The sequence below is a fragment of the Erithacus rubecula genome (genome assembly GCF_903797595.1).
Source record: "Erithacus rubecula genome assembly, chromosome: 6".
Taxonomy (NCBI): domain Eukaryota; kingdom Metazoa; phylum Chordata; class Aves; order Passeriformes; family Muscicapidae; genus Erithacus; species Erithacus rubecula.
The window spans coordinates 47,077,862-47,098,130 of NC_136688.1; the positions used below are offsets into that span (position 1 = coordinate 47,077,862).

Consider the following 20,269-nt stretch of genomic DNA (forward strand, 5'->3'; position numbering starts at 1 on the left):
CTTAATATCCATAAAGAGTCAAGCAAATAACTATTAACAAATTATATTACTTCAATGTTCTACAAACTCATGTTTCTGCTTCTGCAAGACTAAGAAGTGCACATAGCCCCAATAATGACAATTCAACCACTGTAATTCTAAGAAATTAACATTTCATAACTATACCATGTTTGAATGTGCTTTTCTGGGCATCTCCTTACTGCAGTAGAGATAGAGAAATTTATTCATTTGTGATGTAGCTAAACGATCTCTAATCTCCAGGTCCTGCACAATAAAAACTTGTCGTGATACTGGCTGCTCCAACAGACAGGATTCACCTTCTGCACCACCTGGAGGATACACCTCATGCTGAAATTTCACCTTTTAAAAAGGAAAGAAAACCAACATAATCAGTTTCATTGAAAATCGCCATTTAACAGCAGAATAGTTCTTTAAAAAATTTAAAAAAAAAATCAGGGAAGTATATGAACTTTTAAAACTGTCTACTATTTTAGATTTACAGAACATAACATTTCCGAACATTATTTAGGTTTTTTCATATCTAGCAGTAGAAATTTCCCAATTTCTGTCAGCCGGCGGCAGAGCGCGCACAGCAGCGGCCCCTGCCGGCCACAAGCCGACACTGCTTGGGACACCTTCCACTCGCCCTCATTGCTTCAAACATCACTGCTCAGCCTTGCACCAAGTCAGGGGAAAACATTCATACTGCTTCACTGCTAGCACCAATTCTCATTAAATATCTGCACATTGAGAGATGGCTGTAACTCTACATATAAAGTCTTCCTGGTTGAATATTAAATGCTTCCCTTTTTCTTCTTTTTCATTGCTATGTCATGTTTTTCCTAGAAAAGGCTACTTTAAGTATCACATATTTCTGGCAAGCTTGAAGTGCTAATGGGATGAATTTAAAGTTTTAGAAACACACATAGACTATAAAAAGGCATTTATTTTTATGTAGTTTCATGTTTATGGAAACATTTGAAAACATCTTTTAAAAATAAGATTCTGTTATTGATTCATTTAACACAAAATATGTTTAACTCCTTGCCAATATTACTCAGCACCAGAAAAAAGCATCTACTTCCTATGTTAGGGCTAAGCATAGCCTTAAAAACAACAGTATGATACTGAAACACTAATTGTAGAAAAATTAGGATTTTACTCAAAAGTTATTTACTAGAATTAATTAAAAAGCAAATTGATAGATAGAAGGAAAACCAGGTTTGATATAGTTATCTGAAACTTACATAATCAATTGTCTGTCATTTTATGTTTGCTCAGCTGTGCTTACAATGGGAAAAGACAAAACTAGTAAGTGGACCCAAAGAAACAGACAACGCAACCAGAACTACTATGCTAATACTAACAGTTTTTGTTGAAGAAATTCTACATTCATCACCATCAAAGTGATTGCTTAGATGTAGATACTGTTGAACTAAATAGTACTGAACTCTAAAGGAAACGTGTTACTAAAGGAATATAACATGTAAAGATATCCACACACAGAGTCATGGCTGAAGCTGTTTCTGTTACTCACCTTGCTTAATTGTATTTCCATTAGGAAGTCTGGGTTTCTTCCTCTTCCTCCACATGCTGTATTCCGTCCATGCCTTGTAGGTGTATGAGAAGGAGAACTATGGGGACTTCTGGGCAATAAAAAGGAAAAATACACTTTTGCAGATTACAGTTCTCAGTGTTAATCTAAAACTAAATGCAGTAGATGTAACTTGTTAATATTTTAATTATATTCAACAAAACAGCAAAACTACTTTACTGTTAACCAAATAATTTCTTTTTGCTCAAGTAACACACATCTAAGAGGAATGCCAGGTGCATGTATCCCACCAAATCAACATCAATAAAACATTTCCTTAATTTTGGCTGTAATAATTTTATTCTCTAGCTCACATGACATCCTGTAAATCTGACTCTTATGGTCTTTAAGTCCTGCTCTCTTTAGGATAATCTGACCACTAATATTACTCTAAAACAAAATCCATCCCTCTACTCCCCACAAAAAATCAGCAAAATCAAACCCAGCTTGTCCAAGTTAAAACACAGGAAAATACAATCAGATGTGTGGAGTTCAACTGAATAAGAATCTAGATGATCTTTAAGATCCCTTCCAACCCAAACCATTCAGTGACTGATTCCTGGTGAGAAAGGAGTCAAGAAGCAACCAAGGCAGACTTGTGATTGTAATTAAGATTATTCCAGATCAAAAGAATATAAAGTATTTCTGAATTTTATAATCCACATAATTAAATCAAATACTTACATGAAACTTTTAGCTGGAGAAGTTGGTGGGGCAGTCCCAAAATCCCTTCCACCATAAAGATGCCAAATAAGAGATATTTCCTTTACAACATAGCGTACCAGAGGAACAGGAAAATGAAGGGGAGCTTTGCTTGTATCTGTTTTTTTCATAGGTTGACTGAAATGATTTTCCTTTATGATAATTGCATCATCAACCATTATTTTTATAACCGGCTCTTCCTCTTTTTCCTAATTAAAAAAAAAAAAGCATATAGCATTGAGAAGGTGAAACCTGCTATCTTTATTAAGGTGTCTAATTCCTTCCTATGAAATGGAAAACTTTTCTGTACTGTCTTCTAAAGCTTATATAAAACATGATCAGTTCAGAAATGTTTCTTGCAAAGTACAGACAAAAGTATATGAAAGAAAGTAGAAGCTGTGAAGTAGTTAAAAACAACAATAAAAAACCCCCAAATCAAAACAAAAAACTTGCCCACTCAAACTATAAACAAAACAAAGTGCTAGCTGAAAGCAAACAGAAAACCACAGAAGAGTCAGGCTACCCTATTTAGCACTTCTGGAAACAAACAAGCTCAACTATAACTGGGAAAATGCAGCTTCTCATCAGGAAGATTAGAAGATCCAGGAACTGCTTCTGTTTATTAAGAAGAATACCACCAGACAACATGTAAAGGACAATCATTGGTGTAAAGTGACACACAAGCTTTTCTCTGAGGTTTGGCAAGGATCTTAGGTCCTTAGAAACACAGAGTTCAGATTAAGAGAGAAATGAACAAAAGATTAGAAAATCTGCAAAGCTGCTGTTGTGATATATGCTGGTTTTTGCTTAATACTTTTTTCCTACCAATGCCATTATTGTAAGTCAATATAACAATGATTAAACATGACTAAAATGCAGGAAAACTGCCAATACAGCTTAAACTGACATTTAGATAAGAACAATTACACAGCGCGGAGATATAGAAAAATTGTATCTACTTGAAAATACCTGCACTCATTCCTAACAGTAACAATGCATAACTGCTTTCAAACAGAAAAGCATCACTAATCACAGAAATCTCTATCTTATTTGTCCAGGTTTCACATAGGCTTTCTCTAATACAGTTCATATATGGATTTTTTTAAGTAATTTTCAAAGGATCTTACAGCAACAGCGACTTTAGGAGCAAATAGAATGCAGAAATCATCACTTTCTGCCGGAACATCTCCCATGGCCTCGCTTAACAGGTGATGAGTAAATGAAGCATAAGTGGGACTTGGCTCTTGTGAGGCATTCCCACTTTCATCTGGAAACAGGAAGAGATCTGAGCAAGATGGTTCCTGAGTTTGAGATCTGTCATCCAAAACACCTGGGAGTCAAAAGGAGGGTGAAGAAAAAACATGTTTCAGTGTAAAAATCCTTGCAAAATACTAAAATTATGTAAATTAATACTTGTTACTTCAATTGTTATCAAGGAAATTTGCTTATTTTATCTTGAATCAATTCCTACTATAAATAACATACAATTCTCAGGTTTCTCATTCTGGTAGCAAGACCACAGCATCACAACCTTTCAGTACTACAGTGACTGCTCACTTTCATGACAGAAAAGAAGACCAGACAGCATGGAAATAGTAATGGAATAGAAATCCACTTGCAGTATAAAATCCTTATCAAATTTAAAGCCGAATTACATTCCAGCCATGATACAGAAGCCATAATCCTGTAATAAAATCAACTATCTGCTAATTGAAAAAAAACTTTCTAGCTAAAAGTTCTTCCTGTGGCTTGGAACTGTACCATCTTCCTGACCTCCTTCATACACAGAAGAGAGGTCTTGGATTTCCCTACACTAACGCATATTCCTACAGAATTTGGGGCATTGACAGAGTCCCAGAGACAGATTTCTTCCCTACTGCTTTCAATACCTCAGTAATGTGTATTTGACTAGAATCTCAAAGCACTTCTGCATTACTACTATTAAAAGCAAGAATCTGTTCCACAGTTTGAAGACTTGAGATATCCTAAGTAACTGCCCCATTCTTATTGCAGCATCTCTACATCAAACTTTTAATCCCACTTTCTTTCCAGGAAAGTTGTACTTGACATGTAGTCAGGCCTTCAGAGGATTCTCACCATTGGACTCTTGCTTCATGGCAGAAGCAGTCTGTTGAGTCTCAATTTCTTCCATTGCATCACTCATCAGATCCCGTAAAATCTGCTGCTCTGATTCAGCAAGGCCTGGTCCGTGGGAAGATGGTTGGCTAAAGGTCTCTACCTGTGGGAGAGGAACTATGCATAGTTACATCTCAAAAGAAACAAATGTCAAAAAAGATTTTGCTAGAACAGCTTGATTCACAGCTCCTAAACGGTGAGAAAAAACATCTTAACTTGTTAAATAGTCAAGTGATCTGAAACACCAAGCTGGATGATTCATAAAGTAGGTTAGAACATTATGGTTCAGGGTATTCAGATCAGCGTACCTGGACAGCTCATATGTCCTGGAATTTTCCTCTTTAGATAAGAATAAAGTACAAGAGGCAAACAGCGTAATGTTTTAAAATATTTAGTTACCAAAGCAGGAAAAAATTATTATTTTTATGTGAATATTAAACTCTGAAATATATTTAAAATTAGATACAGTTTGTTAATTTCTTTGCAGAAAATCTCATTATTTGTAAATATAATGGGATTAAAATTAAAATACATTACCAAGGAGCAGAAAGTTAAGATGCTATCATTTTGCCATTTTATACCTTCATTTTTGGCTTGCTAACTCCACGTTTAACCTCTGTCTTAGCAGGTGGATGCAAATCACCATAACTTGCAATATACTGTATGAGATTCATTAGTGCAGCACACGAATCAGAGCAGGTACGAATATGGATTACATCACTGGAACAGTGCAGCTCAAAACGTGGTTTAGTCTAGATAGCAACAATGAAAAAACAAGAATAAACTTCAAATGATCCTAAAGTTCCATAAAAAGGTATATACACAGTTGTTTTAAAATTATTTTACTTAATTAGTCAAAAAAGGAGTTTAAAAAAAATACAAGTAAATTGAAAAACCTTCTTTGATTTTAAGTATAATAAAGTAATTTTCAAATCACAGTCTCTCATGAAGATTTTATATTTTATTTTGTTTGTGATTAAATACTTACTCTTTCTCCCTCAGAATCAGATTTTACTGCTGTAATGGTTAGTTCCAGGAGTCCCATATCCATAACACGAACATAATCTGAAATACAATAATTTAAAAAACTACTAAGAAAATAACAAAACCCTACCTATCTATAGTTATGAAACCATTAAAACCAGCATAAGCTGTAAAGGAATAAAAACCTTTTATGTATCTGCATCTCCTTTTATGAGGATTACTTTCAGAGTTCAAGTTTCAGCTACTAAAATCAAGAATTTGAATCTTTTCAGTCCAATATATCACTCCCACTACCACCATCTGTGTGCAGTGTAATCTTTTAAGATATTTATCTTTATCCCATCTGTGTCAGTTAGAGAAATCAAGGCACACAGAAGCTGAATGACTAAACATTCTATCCATTTTTTAGCTGAAGTGAGAGAGAACACATGTTCATATTGTACTAATCTTTCAGTGCTGTGAATAACTTATTTGTCCTCTTGTTTTTTTAACAGAACAGGCACACTTTTACTAAAGATCTCTTACCTAAGCTAAATACACATTTGTGAGCACAAGGTTTTGTTATTTCTCCAATTCATTTGTTAAATATTGACTCAAGTTCCTCAGTCCTTAAAGCTTATTACTGTTTCAATGAGACAACCCAGCTGGTATGGCTCTTTTCAGAACCTACAATGCTGTGCCACGTAGGAACTTCCAAGTTCAACTATTTAGAATATATGTCTGAGATCTCTTTTCCAATAAAATTTCTGTGAAACTTCAGATTTTTAAGTATATGCTTTTTCAATTCGCCATTATTAAACTGTAACAAGATACTGGAGGAATTGCTAGATGCTTTTCTCTGACATACTTCTGGATTCACAAATCCAAACCAGAGCACTCAGACTTCTATCAGCATTGCACTATTCTCTCATACTAGACTTGCTGCTCCTAATCTCCTCAGTCCTCTTCTTCAATAACCTTTACATATGCTGAATATGCCTATAATTTTGTTTCCTTAGGCTCTACAATTTATTAGTCACATCTAGACCACCCTTACCTCTATGGAGGTTCACCATGACAGTGTTGCACTTGTCAGACAAATGCAAAGCAGCTTCATCTAAAATTATTCTAAAAGACAAAAATAAGATGAAATAAAAATGCTAGAGAAACGCTGTGCAATAATTCTAAAGAAATCAGTATTAAAAAATATTTTAAAACACTATTATACCTAACATATCTTAAATCCAAACTCTTCACTTTAACCTTTCATAATTTTCAAATCTATTGGCAATTAACCACTGTAAGATATTTTCCCCATTGTTAATTTAGTATTTCTTACATTTCAATTTATTTATTTGTCCTTCCTAGAATAGGAAATAATGCCTTAATCTTTAACACTCATTTCTATTTTTATCTTTTTCTTTTCCTAATAAAGTTAACAGAAGATTTGTTTCAAAGGTCACTTAAAAGGTTTTAACAATAAAAACAATCAACTTGGTAGTTATTTCACAACAGAAGAGGTAAAACAGAATGAGTTTTCAACCGAAGGTGCAAGAAAATTATTAGAAGTTACAGGTATTTTCATTAGTCATTAAATATTAAATTAATTAATACACTGTCTCCAAGTAACAAATTATAAGAAATCTTAAGGTCCTATCTTACTAATTTATAAAATAGACATAACTTCATTTCAGGACATTGCAATCTTATTAAAAGTGCAGAATTGCTTGTTGGTAAAGGAAACAAGCCAACTAAAAAGTATAAACAAACAAGATTATTTAACAGAATAAAACAGCAGGATTACATGTGAGCAAAGTGTATTTCGAAAGATGGAAACCAGTGGGATCATTTACACAGCATGAATGGCTCTGAGGACAAAAAACCCAACAGGCACTACAAGTTTTACAGAACTTTAAATGATTCACAATGATTTAAATCATACCTGAGAGTAGAAGAAGATTTATCTACTGCAACACTGCTGGAAATGCTGAAAGTTTCAACAGTAAGTAGAGATCTGACTGGTAAAAACAAGGGCCTAATAACAAATAGGAAAAACAAATTAGTGCTCTGTACCTATCTGGAAGTTCACTTAAAGCCTTATAGGTTATCTAACTCCATCTTCCCAGATCTAGGCATATTATATCCTACTTTAAATTCCTTCCAGTTTAGGGAACTCTGTAAAGTACTTTTGCCAAAAAATGCTTAAGTATTATTTATAGTACTTGAAGATTCCTGAAGAGTAAGTATATAGCTGCAGTGCCAAGTGACACACTTGGATTTTACTTACCTGTAATCAAGAGCACAACTCCACAGATGTACATGAAAAGTTGTAATTGTAGCTGGAGGGTTATATCCCAAAACAGGTTCATCAGAAATATTCAAAAAATATAAAATCTAAAAAAATCACAAACATATTAATACTTCAATATCTGTCAAATCAACAAACTACACATGACAAAAGAGCAAAAATTAAAGTCTGTAATAGGTATGACAATAAAATCTTAGATTAGTAGAAGGAAAAGGTGTGAATAGTCTCAGATATTTACAGATGCTTACTCAATATCTTTATAGAGAGAAGCATGGAATGCAAACAACACACCAAAAAAACAACATAAAAACTGCAGTTTCAAAGGTATGGAAAAGACTAATCCACATACACTCAAGTGGCTCCTTGTAATAAGGTTTCACAATGCATTTTTAAAACACTCCCCAAATACACACATACACTGCCCCTCTTTGTAGTTGTTACTATAGTGTTTGCATTTTCCTTGCTCTCTCTCTGAAAATCAACTTTTCTTGTAACACTCTACATTGTTCAGGTTATCTTCAAGTCTTTCATGAGGGGCAGGTATGGGAAATACACTCAGAACTATGTGCACATTCATTGTATAAATAGCTTTTTCATGTACTACCACATAAAATAGCTGCTATCCTCCTCTTTAAGATCTGTCATAGCTCCCTCTCAAATATGCTACACTATAAAAATTCTTAAAATATTCCAAGCCTGGGACATACCATTGCTGCTAGTCTTTTAATTTTTTCTTGTTCTAACTACCTCTTTGGACAATTTTTTATTTGACCCCTCCTCCTCCAAAAAAAGATTGCCCATGATTCACTTGAGAATATAACTTGAGAAAAATTTCATAGAGCAAAGAAGCAACATTGTGTAAAGCAGGCTACACAAACCCACTGGAATATTATGCTGAGGAGAAAACAACAGCATAGCAGTGTCCAAAGTCTCAAGTTCAGCTCCACACATTTAAGCTTGAGAGTCAAGGGTTACTATCTGTAACCCAGTATGGGACAGGTACATGCAAGGACACTGCTCCTGTGCTAATGGCACCTCTTGCCTCGTGCACACACAGATCAAGGGGCTTCAGCCCTGTTTGCTGTGCTCTACCTCTGCACCCACACCTATGACTACAAACCTTCTTATTCAGAAGTGTTTGTGTAAACTGCTACTCACTGCCTCCCCAAAGTCCTTCAGCACTGCTATTCCAGCTATACAAAACAGGAAATGTACAACTGAGAAATGAGATTTTAGGGATAAAGTGAGCAGAAAGAAAAAATACAGAAATACTTTCAGTATTGCAAACACATTTGTTTGTTCTGAAGATATTTTTAACTTGAGGATTATTTACGTACTTGAATGGTATTGCACTATTGAGACTTTTCATCTGAATTTTAAACAAAACCCAAATCCCAATAAAATGAAGCAAGCCCCTATCAAGAGCCTCCCTGACATGTTACAGGCAGAAAGATAGGATGATGAGAGGAACAGTACCAAGTGAAGAGACAAGAAATAATTTAGAAGTAAGATTATCATCTGTCAATGGCCTTAAAGAGAAACAGGAAAGAATGAATAATACTTTCAAGAGCAGAGTATGACAATATGGCACAGCCTAACACAAAGATTTTCAATCAAGATTTAGTTTGACAGTTAAGGTAATGAGACTAAAACTGAAGATGTAGCCAATAAAACAGTAGTAACCTGACCTGTTCATGCCAGCTTAAACCTGAAGGCAGTACTCGGTGCTGAAGGGTGGCTCCTCGTAGTCCAACAGCAACCAAAAACTCCTGCACAACAAAGTTACTTGACTAGGCTTACATGAAATACATATAACTATGTCACATCTACATTATGAAACAGTGTTATCCTTCTGCACCCAAAAATCTCCTGGTCCCTAGAAAAACCTGCTTCCCAATACAGAAAACCTGGAAAATACAGTATCATACTTATTGCAACAGGATAGTGTAGAAATGGCAGCCTTGTGGGGGTAGGAAGGAAGGCTGCCTGTACATTTATTTACTCTGGGATTCAGCATTAATTACTAGGAGTACCAACCCAAAGTAGTTCACATGTGAGACAATTGAACCTCCACAACATTTTGCTGGTCTGCAGAACCCTTCTTTAGGTAACTCAACCAACCTGTTTGTCACCACTACGCCACCTAAGAGGTCATCTTTCAGCCACACTAATGAATGCTACTGTCATTTACCAGTCCCATTCCAAATAGGTAAGCCTATTAGATGACACTGCTAGTTAACTGCAGGGTAATTCTGTATTTGTTCTTGCCTGTTTTGTCACCAGAAAAACTCAACAAAAACAAACAAAAAAGGTCAAAGTGAAGCATTGGAAAAATTATTAAATTAAGCTGCTGCTTAAATTTTATAATCCACCCAAAAGATTCTAATATAAAATTATAGTTTGAAAATTAATGTCTTAAAACTATATGGCTTCTTCATCTACAACCCTTCTAACTCCATATCTAGATGCTTCCATAGAAACTGAGATAACTCAACTTGTAATAGTAGAAATAACACAAACCTTTGTATTGCTCTCTATTTTATCCGATTGGATTTTGACTGCAACAGTCAGCATACTTGGACTATCCACTCCTACACCATCTGAAGAGGTCCTACTCAGACCATCCTCTTCAGAAAAGCAAATGGTGGGCTCTAACCAATGGGGACGTATTGTGCTGGGCAATCGTACTTCAGAGGAAGGGACGACTCCATCTACCAAACCTGCAAAGAGATTTGGGAATCAATTATCAAAGCTGTTACTGATGAAGTGTTGAGGAAAATCTTTTTTATGCTTAAAGCCTACAAAATTATTTTAATTACCAAAGCTAGCCATGCACAACCAAGTACTGTGAAGGGAAGTTTATGGGTGATCTAATATTTAAAACCACAGTTCTAGCTATAATCTTCAATGTGGCAATTAGGGATTGAGTTTTTTATTTGCCCAACAAAATAGCCAAGTTGAAACAAAGGTTAGAAATCTCCTACAGGTTACATGAAGGAACACGTGCCTCCTCTTCATTTTATGAGTGCCAGCCTAATGTCTAAACACACAGTCTTGCACTGAAACATGAGCAACACTGATGCAGAGGCATTTGAGGGGAAAACCTTAAAAGGTTTAGCTGCATAAGGGTTACCAGATACAGACAAACTACACAATCAAAATGCTTCACCTGTAGACTACAACTAGCAATTCGGGAAAAATACAGCAACCACTGGTAACCTGTATCTTTTTCAATTAATCAAGCAATAATTTGCAGGAAGAGTGTATTTTCATAGTAAAGAATAGGCTGTATACTAATTTGCTAGAGGATCACAATATCTCTAAAGACCAACAGTTGTCTGTAAAGTTGGAGCTAAACTGTAACTAAATGTAGCTGTAATGAAGTTGCATTATTGTAGCATTTAGAAACATTAGCCATAAATTATATTCATTGTGCCAAATGATGCACTATGAGAGAAAAGAGAAGAAAATACAGCCTTTCCCTTAAAAAGCTTCAAGCTTGTTAATTTCAAATTTAGTCCCAAAGCCACCTCAATCCCACCCCTACCTTGATGATATAAATTGAGGCTGCTGGAATGGAGACAAACATAGTGTCTGTCCTCAAAGCCTTCATATTTAGTCACGCTGAAAAGCGAACCACTGTTGAATTCCAACCAAAATTCACCGTATTTTCCTTCCAGTGTATTTCCATCATCCTGCTGAAGGAAGAACAGAAATTATAAAATTATTGTTTGCTGCCACTTTGCTGCATTTAAGCAGTCTAAACCAACACAATGCTTGCTAATAATACATGTTTTCCTGACTGCATTTCAGTTATTCTCATGCAAAGCAAAGTAAACAAAATTTGCAAAATACTGTTGCTGCATTACTGCCTAGTGATAGTAGTATAAACATTACAGAATTACTGTTAAAAACACTACCTCCTTCCAGTTAAGTACATACAGCATGAAGGGGATCCATGGTCAAAACAACAAAAAACTTGTTTCAGCCCAAGTGCCTCACCTTTACATCTGTGAATATTGACACTAATCCATGTGTCACATTTAGCAGAACAGACAAAAAGCTTTGTGAGTTCTTATTCTGTGAGTCAAGCTTTTTCCTTCTGCGTGAACGATAGTTTGGATCAACAGTGGAATAATACTGTAGTGTCTCTTCCTCAGATCCACTTTCATCATCTAACAGATAAAATGAAGAACAACATTCTCTAACTAGTACACATATTATGCCAATAACTCACTGTTTCTCCATTGGTAATGCAATTCAATTTCACACTTATTTTACCCAATTAAACAGTAATCTACCTTTTATTTTTCTTGGTTTATGTTTTCCCGTAAGTTTACAAAAATCTTTCCCCTAACACCTTAATCACTTCAGCCAATTATGCTTCCAAAGCACTATACTTCCAGATGATTTATTAAATGTATTACCATAATGAACTGCAGATTTAAACTGACTAAAGCTGTCTTTGCTGAAAGTGTTGATGAGCTGGCTGGCCACGGATAGTCCAACACCATAAGAAAGGTTTTCAAATGTTTCTACAGGAGATGGAGCAGTGGGTTCCCATAACAATAAATCATTGCTGATCCTAGGAAGAAATACGCTATCATTACACAAAATATATGACTATATTCTCATTTTGTATTAAGTCAGTCAAGCATAAGTTCTTTGCAGACTTTATGTAACAGATTCCAGATTCTACAAAGAAATAAAGAAATAAAGTTCACCACCACAAGAAACAATAATATATTCAGAGTAAAAGCAATAAAAAATGGAAGTAACTTTTATTCTGTAATTATGGTATGCACATATCAAAGTCCATCATGTGATTCTGACACAAAAGCCTCTATAAGTAGGTATCTATTAGCTCAGTAGGTTGGAGGAGGAGTTGAGATTGTGATCACATAACTTTTCAACCAAGTTGCAGGAACATTCATTCCTTTGATCTTAAGTGACTGTGTCTGTCAGGGTAAAGACATGTGGCATACAGTACAGAAGTACCCCAACAGAATAGTCAAAGGAAGGTTCTGCTTTGTCACTTTGAAAGTGAAAATACTTGAAGTAAAGTAATATCTATCAGGGATTAAAATAGATCAGCATCTCTCTTGCATATTGCATAGCACAGTAACGATCCAGAATAATTTTGTTTTTTCACACAGCAAACTACCAGAAATAAATGGTGAACACCCAGCTGTAAATTGGGTTCTCTTTCTCCACATTTTTTGTGAGCCTTACAAAACTGGAATAGGGGATTTTTTCTGACTGCCTTGCAAGCTCCAGAATTTTAGATGGAAAGAATGAAATCAAGCATAAGCTTTTGAAGTATAATAATCTGTTTAAAGAAAAAATCAGAAAGATTAGAGTAAAATGTAACACTGCAGAAAGATCTGAACAAAGTATTCACTGAGAGCCAAAGACAATTTAGCTTCACCCTTTGTGAACAAAATCTGCCAAATATTTTTTAGCAGATAGCTGCCATGGCTCCAATCAGATGCACGACACAATGGTGTCATGTTAACCTGGAAAAATATTTATATAGCACTCTGTGTTTTTAAATAAACTATACAAATGAGTTCCTGCTGTACCTGTTTAGACCATTGCTCTTACCACAAGTCACACAGAACTGAGAGTACAGGTCATGATAACCAAGCAAAACAATTATACTTGCCTGTTGTAAAGTTTTTCATAAAAGCTTTTGCTTGGTAGTGTTAAGTGAATGTTTGGTAGCATGAGTTCCAGTACATAATGAGAATTGCTAATTGTTTTATCCTGAAACTCAGTCATTTCAACTACATCTCCTGGCATCACCATCTGAGAGAAAAAAAGAAAAAAATTCTCAAGTTAAAAAAAACCAAAAACAACTTAAAAATGCCACAAAAAACCCAAAGCAAAACCAAAAGTGGAAGCCAGAAGTTGCAAGTAAAGTAGTTAGAAAGTATTCAGTCCTTCTATCCTAAGCACAAAGCAGTAACAAAATTATATAGTACCTCTTCATTTTCAAACATGACCCTACGAGAAGAAAATGGAGAAGGCTCTGGTCTTCTAATATCACAGACATCCTTCAAAGAATGAGACCCTCCTTCTTCTTCCTCTTGAAAGTTATTATCACCTTCCTCCTCTTCAGCTGCTATCCTTTCCAGAATAGAGTGCACTGCCAGAGGGTTTATTTTCAATACAATCCTGACATTAGAGAAGTTATGCAGAATAAGCCATTAGAGATGCTTATAATATTTATATCTATGCTCTGTCACATGTCCACTAATTCTACTGTCTTGCCATTAAATGCACATAGATTAAATAGCTCAAAAGACCAGGGACTTTTTTATTAGATAGTAACATATTTTATTACCCAAAGCAATACTGCTAAGAAAAAAAACTAACTTGTACACAGAAATGGACATGAAAAAGGTACCACCAGGTGAAAAAAACTGTTAAATGTACACTTTTTTCAACTCCATCAGGTGACCATATAGGTGACCTAAGAAAAACTTAGTAGTCTCCCAAAATAAAGCTTGTTTCACTAGACCATTAATAGCTATTAAAAATGCTCTACTGCATGGTGTAGCTTCTTACATGTAAACACTGTTATAGAAAAATTGATTTGTGCCATTATAAAAGAAAAAATGTCCATATAAAATTGCTGTCAGAAAGCCACTGAAATTTGTGGCAAAAAATGTACACAGCAAATTCTGTAGCAAATCTAAAATTGCCTCTTTAAACATCTTACTATATGCTTCAGCTACCAGGTCTTTCTCTTTAGTAAGTCTGAAGTACTGTATTGCCTTACATGTGATATAAGCTCCAATATTTCAGTCACAATATAATTATTCTTACTATTTTTAATTGCTTATATTATTTTGAGATGAAATTAAGCTAAGATGGGTTAATTGGTATTCAGTCATAAATGCAGGAGGAAAGGCAAAGTAAAAAAAAAAAAAAAAAAAGGGAAAAAGTTTCAAGTCCCTAATCATTTATCTATCTTTCACTGAAATTTACTCAAGTCCATGCAGTAGCCATCACTCATTAAAAAACCATACTGTACTATCATAAATGTAGAAGCTCCAGGGTTTCTTTATAAATTCTTGGGGTCTTTGCAATAGTTACATGCTCTTTCTGTGCAAAATATTTTCAGTCATTTACCACACAGACATTCTAGGTTAAAATCAGAACACCAACAGTATTTTATAAAAAGTTTATCAATCCACACTATTAATTAAAAACATGAAAATGTATTTTACCGAGGCCAGTCAAAATTGTCTGATGATGATGTTATATCTCCATCTGTGCCACCTGACACCTGAAAAAACTTTACTGGTGTTTCTGTATTATCTTCTTCAAATGAACCTGAACAGAAAGAGATTTTTTAGAAATTAACAGATGAATGATGACTGCTAACTTCAGGTTAGCCACTCCTAAGGTTGGAGTCTAAAAAGACTAACTAGTCAATGCTACCTACTAAGTTACTTAAGCAAATTTTACTATCTCTTCTTCCAAATAATTAACTTTTAGAAACAAAAATTATTTCAAATTATTTTCTAGCTAGCAGTACTTATAAAACCAGATGCTACTAATGCATACATATCTGCATTTACATCATTTATATCATACATTTATAACATCACTATCTTTTGTCACAGCCCTGATTAAGTACACAAAATAAGAGAGAGAAGACTACAAATATAAACCAGTCTCATAGATTTATTACTTTGAAAGATATTAGAAGTATGAAATTATTGAAGTTTTTAAATTATAGTTATTTAGAGACTCAATCTCAGTACTCTTCGGGTTGAAAAGGACCCCTGGATATTATCTAGCCCAACCCCTCTGCCTAGAGCAGGTTACACAGGAACACATCCAAGGTGGTTCTGAATGTCTCCAGACATGAAGACTGTACAACCTCCCTGGGCACCTGTCCCAGTGCTCTGCCACCCTCAACCTATAGAAGTTCTTCCTCACATTAATGTGAAACTTCCTGTGTTTCAGTTTATAGCCATTGCTCCTCGTCCTGTCTCTGGACACCACTGAAGAGAGTCTGGCACCATCCTCTTGGCACCTGTCCTTGAGATATTCATATATTTATGAGATCCCCTCTACGTCTTCTCCAGATGGAACAGGCCCAGCTCCTACAGCTTGTCATCGTATGCAAGATGCTCCACACCCTTCAATATCTTTGTGGCCTGAGGAGCCCAGAACTGGATACACAGCCTCTCCTCCTAGTAGTATTGTTTGGACTTTTGTTGATATTTAGTACAGAACACAAAACTACAGTAGAGATAGCATATCTACTCCAAAATTCAGGTGGAAAGACATTCCCTGGGTTACTCCATATGAGAAGACCTAGTACCTAGGAAAATAAAAAAGGACTTTTGAATATATTATTAGCATTCTTACCAGTTAGCTCTTTAAAGGTAAGCTCTAATTTAATTTGTTCTGGCGTTGACCCTCCTATAAATTCAGTTTTAAATTCCATATCTGTAAATTCAAGATGAAGAATCTCCTTCTGAAGTGATTTCTTAAACCACGGTCCTCTTTCCTGATCTGACCGTAGATCAGGTATTGGGAAGCGAACAGAGAGCTTTAAGGCTGGGGCAGTGACTTGAACTGAAACTCTACAGTTTGCAGGAGTATGTGAATCATCCAGAAAAACTTCAGTAAATGCTTTGTGCTAAAACAATAAAGCAACAAAAAACACAAGCCAGAATGAATAAAAAAATCCTCTGAATTAGAGAAAACAGCATTAAAAGTGACTATTGCAATTTTTTTTCCTCTTAAATTGGATAGTGAGAGTACCAAAAAATACCCAGCTGCAGTTAGGAAATACCATGTCTCATACACTTGATTAAAAACTACAAGTTATTATCATGTGTATTTATCCCTTTCAGGAAGTCCAGGTATCCAGCTCCTGTTACTTTCATGTCCTTCATATCCTCCTGTTTTTGCTGATCATTGAAAGGAATCAAACTTGCATGACAATTATATTTACAAACATTACTGATGTCTTACGATTTTTTTAAATAAGGATTCTCTTATTTAGTTTTGAAAGCTGATTTTTCTGTAATCAATAAATGTAGCAATAAAATTACATGGAGATTTTTGCTGCTGAGTAGAAAATCAGTTAACTGCATTAATCATTCCTCAAGTGTTTTAAGAAAAGTCATTAGGTTTAATGCTATTGTGACAACACAAACCAAAGCAAACAAGCTTCAACTTCTTTCTGTTGGTCCCAGATGGCTAGAATGCAATGCATATGCCTCCCATTCTCTCTGTCACCTACCCCAAAGGCTGGTAATGCATAGCAGAGGCAACTGGGCTGATTGTGACAACTAAAGATTTCAACATAGAAGTGGAATTGTTAGCAACACTTCATATCAGCTGCTAGAGAGCATGATGGGACAGATCAGGGATGCTAAGTCAGTCAAGATTACTCTTTTTTTGCCCAGTTCTCCTAGCTTCAAGAAGCTGAGAACTTACACAGTCTGTAAGCATCTACCACTGTCTTTCAGTCTGTTTTCAAGCACACAAGCACTGACTAAAAATGAGATTGTGTCAGATGGCTACTACTCTGTGGCAGAAGCTGGAAAAAAACCAAACCACAGTCAACCAACCAAACAAAAAAAAACCTCTTACACTTAAAAAAGCACCTCAGCCACCACAAATCAATTAAAACCAGCAATCTCAGGCTTACTGTCACCCTGACTTCCTCCTGCAAAAACACACAGTAAGTTTATTAATCAATTTCACTTTAAACTTACCAGACTTATGTGCTTATTGTAAGAAGCATACATGTGAGATGCCATCATCTCCACTGTAGTTAGTTTCTGGGGTTGAAGTAAGGAATTTAATCTGTCTACAATACTAATATCCAGCTCACAAAACACTGGACTTAACTTTACTTGTAACTCTGCTTTCTGTGGTACAGAACTGAGTCTCCCTTGACTACCCTGGAAAGAAAGAGAAAAAGCACTAAAATCTTCAACACAACACAGTGAAACAAATTATAATAAGTAGGATTAGGAACTCTGTTTTACAATCAATTTTCTCTTTAAATGAACCAAATCACACAATGGTTATTGTACAGAAACTTGGTCTTTTTAATCTCCCATCTTACCTGAGGTCCTCTATTATCTAAGTGCTTATAATGTAGTTGAAGGCATGGCATAGAATGAGAATCACTTCTTTCTTCAGAATTAAATGTCAGCAGCTTCAGAAAAAAAATAGTTAAAAATGCTTAATAAATAAGAAGGAAAGAGTTGCCAGAGGAAAATATATTTATAACATTTTACCTAGAAGAGACAGATAACCCCACACTGAAGTCAGTGAACAGAGCCCCAGCTCAACTGTTTACTCAATCCACATACTCAGTTACTTTACTGTACGTCTCTGACCATTAAAAAAGCTGCAAGAATAATCACAACCACAAGAAACCTTTGCATTGCTCAATTCCATTGCTTAATTTTTGGAAAGCATTTACTCTAATGCCCAAACCATGTGAAGCATATTTAAAAGAAGTAACTAACAAAGTTTGGCTACTTGGTGCTGTTCCTGTCACGTACGACAGGAGATGGGTTCACTATTTCAGCTCAGAATTAAAACATAAATTTTATCTTAAAACTGTAACATATTTAAAAAACTAAGAAGTATCAGGAGACATTTAAATTACAACCATTTTAAAAATCTAGCATTCTCAGTTATACAATTAACATTTCTTTTTTATGGAACTCCCTCTATTTTTAACATACCTCTGTATAGTGAGGCTGCATGGAATGAGAGTCAGTAGAAAAAAGGCATTCCAGGAACTCCATATCTCCAATGGATAAGTCAGTACTAAAACTTCGAGAGGCAGTCCTTTGTCTTTGCTCATAAGACACTTTGATGCCAATACCTATGAACCTGGATTATAAAAATTATGAATTATTAAAAGTAGCATAAATAAAAAACAATTATGAAAAGTCAAGACTTAAGTATGCAAAAAAAGGATCACTATAATGCTTTTAAAGTCATTAAAACACATAATTTCTCCAAATATATGAAAATATCTGATTATAATGAATTTAGCAACAAAGACAATGAAGCTCATGTTACATAATCAACAATAGTTAGCATAGAGAAATTTGTAAAGAACATTTTAGGCATCTAACCTGAGGTGTGGTTCATATAAAACTAACATCCTTAGATAGACAATGAAGAAGTCAAATGTCTCACAAAGCCTAAATTACATATGCAAGGTAAAAAAAAAATGGTATATACACCCTTAAATATTTTACTTCTTACACTGTACTGGGATGGTAAAAAATTTCTGCAAAAAAACTTTTGCCTGACTTTATTATCTTGTTCTCACTTAGGCTTTTTCCTTACTGATACCATATTTTGCACTAAGTAAAACCCTAAGCTCCTTCAAGCAGTACTCACTATACTGGAATAACAACAGGCCTGTAAAACACAGCTATTTCTGAAGAAATAATTAACTTGATGATTCTTGAGTCTCTAGACTTCTGTTGTAGAAACTGTACCTAACTTAGTTCATCTACTAAAAAGCTAGGTGATTTTAATGTTTATTCTCCTGTCCTCTTCTGCTTTAATTTTTTTTTAAAAAGACGTCTTGGACAACAGATGTCAAAATTCAAGACTATTTTGAAGTTAATAAAGAAGTCGAATGCAATTCAAATATCAAGTGACACAATTCCTATGGAAATAAACTTACTTTATTCAAATTTACTTAAAATATATTTTTGTTAATTATATTTATTAATAAGCAAAGTTATACCTAAGGTGATCATGAGAACAAGCTTCTGCAAATACTTCTCGGAAGGACAGAAAATCTTCTGTTGAAAACTTAACTGGCTCAATCTTTTCTATTCGGGCAAAGAAATCCCGAGCCATTGGTGTCAATGGGTTAAGGTTCAGTGAACTTTCAGGTGGGGGTAAAGGGTCAATATGAAGTACAGACACTGAGAAAGTTCCAACTGCCAGTCTAAAAAGTAGCTCAGGTCTGGATTCATCCACAGAAACAGATCTGGATGGAATAGCTGAAATACAAAATTAAGTTCACGTAATTTTTCAGCAATAACACATTTATAAAATCATCTTACTTTAGATTTTCATTTCTTTTACCAAGTTGCTGCATAACAATTCATTTGCATAATTATCTAAGGAGAACTATCTCTGTCTATTGTTACTTACATGTCCTTCTTAAGGAAGTCTGGTGCACCATATTGGCTGTTAGCGAGGAACCTCTCGGAGGCTGCAATTCTTGTTTGTTACGATCAAGAAAATCACCCCAAGTTGGTTGCAGCTAAAACAAAAAATATATATGACTTTAAATTTGCAAAGAGTTGTTAGATATTAAATCAAATACAAATACTAAGGTAAATGAACAAAAACTCCAACATGCATAAACAATCAACAGAATTCCATTACATGGAGAATTAGTGCTCAACTTATCAATGCAGGTGTGCTTTACTTTGAGATATGCTTTTTAATTCCAGAGGTCTTTAAAGCTAAAGTTGCATTCCCAATAAGCACATATTTTCTAGTTCCAAAACTACTCTCCGTGGTTTTCAACATTAAGG

At 34.9% G+C, this 20,269-nt stretch overlaps 1 protein-coding gene across 3 annotated transcripts in view; it reads right to left on the reverse strand.

The window, feature by feature from the left end:
- ATG2B (autophagy related 2B) overlaps positions 1-20,269 on the reverse strand; it is a 44,426-nt gene that overhangs the window by 12,426 nt on the left and 11,731 nt on the right. Inside the window, exons 10-33 of one of the 3 annotated variants that reach the window (XM_079309566.1) lie at positions 19,881-19,992; positions 19,465-19,726; positions 18,440-18,590; positions 17,809-17,901; positions 17,453-17,641; positions 16,092-16,365; positions 14,939-15,044; positions 13,688-13,880; positions 13,369-13,511; positions 12,131-12,288; positions 11,706-11,878; positions 11,251-11,398; positions 10,224-10,423; positions 9,392-9,472; positions 7,683-7,789; positions 7,338-7,430; positions 6,453-6,523; positions 5,421-5,497; positions 5,014-5,184; positions 4,394-4,535; positions 3,424-3,626; positions 2,279-2,505; positions 1,538-1,646; positions 166-360 (exon numbers count right to left, since the gene is read on the reverse strand). In XM_079309566.1, the coding sequence (XP_079165692.1) occupies positions 166-360; positions 1,538-1,646; positions 2,279-2,505; positions 3,424-3,626; positions 4,394-4,535; positions 5,014-5,184; positions 5,421-5,497; positions 6,453-6,523; positions 7,338-7,430; positions 7,683-7,789; positions 9,392-9,472; positions 10,224-10,423; positions 11,251-11,398; positions 11,706-11,878; positions 12,131-12,288; positions 13,369-13,511; positions 13,688-13,880; positions 14,939-15,044; positions 16,092-16,365; positions 17,453-17,641; positions 17,809-17,901; positions 18,440-18,590; positions 19,465-19,726; positions 19,881-19,992 (3,678 nt within the window). Of the gene's footprint in view, positions 1-165; positions 361-1,537; positions 1,647-2,278; positions 2,506-3,423; positions 3,627-4,393; positions 4,536-5,013; positions 5,185-5,420; positions 5,498-6,452; positions 6,524-7,337; positions 7,431-7,682; positions 7,790-9,391; positions 9,473-10,223; positions 10,424-11,250; positions 11,402-11,705; positions 11,879-12,130; positions 12,289-13,368; positions 13,512-13,687; positions 13,881-14,938; positions 15,045-16,091; positions 16,366-17,452; positions 17,642-17,808; positions 17,902-18,439; positions 18,591-19,464; positions 19,727-19,880; positions 19,993-20,269 lie in introns of all 3 variants that reach the window. The other 2 variants (XM_079309567.1, XM_079309565.1) reach the window with 2 other exon arrangements.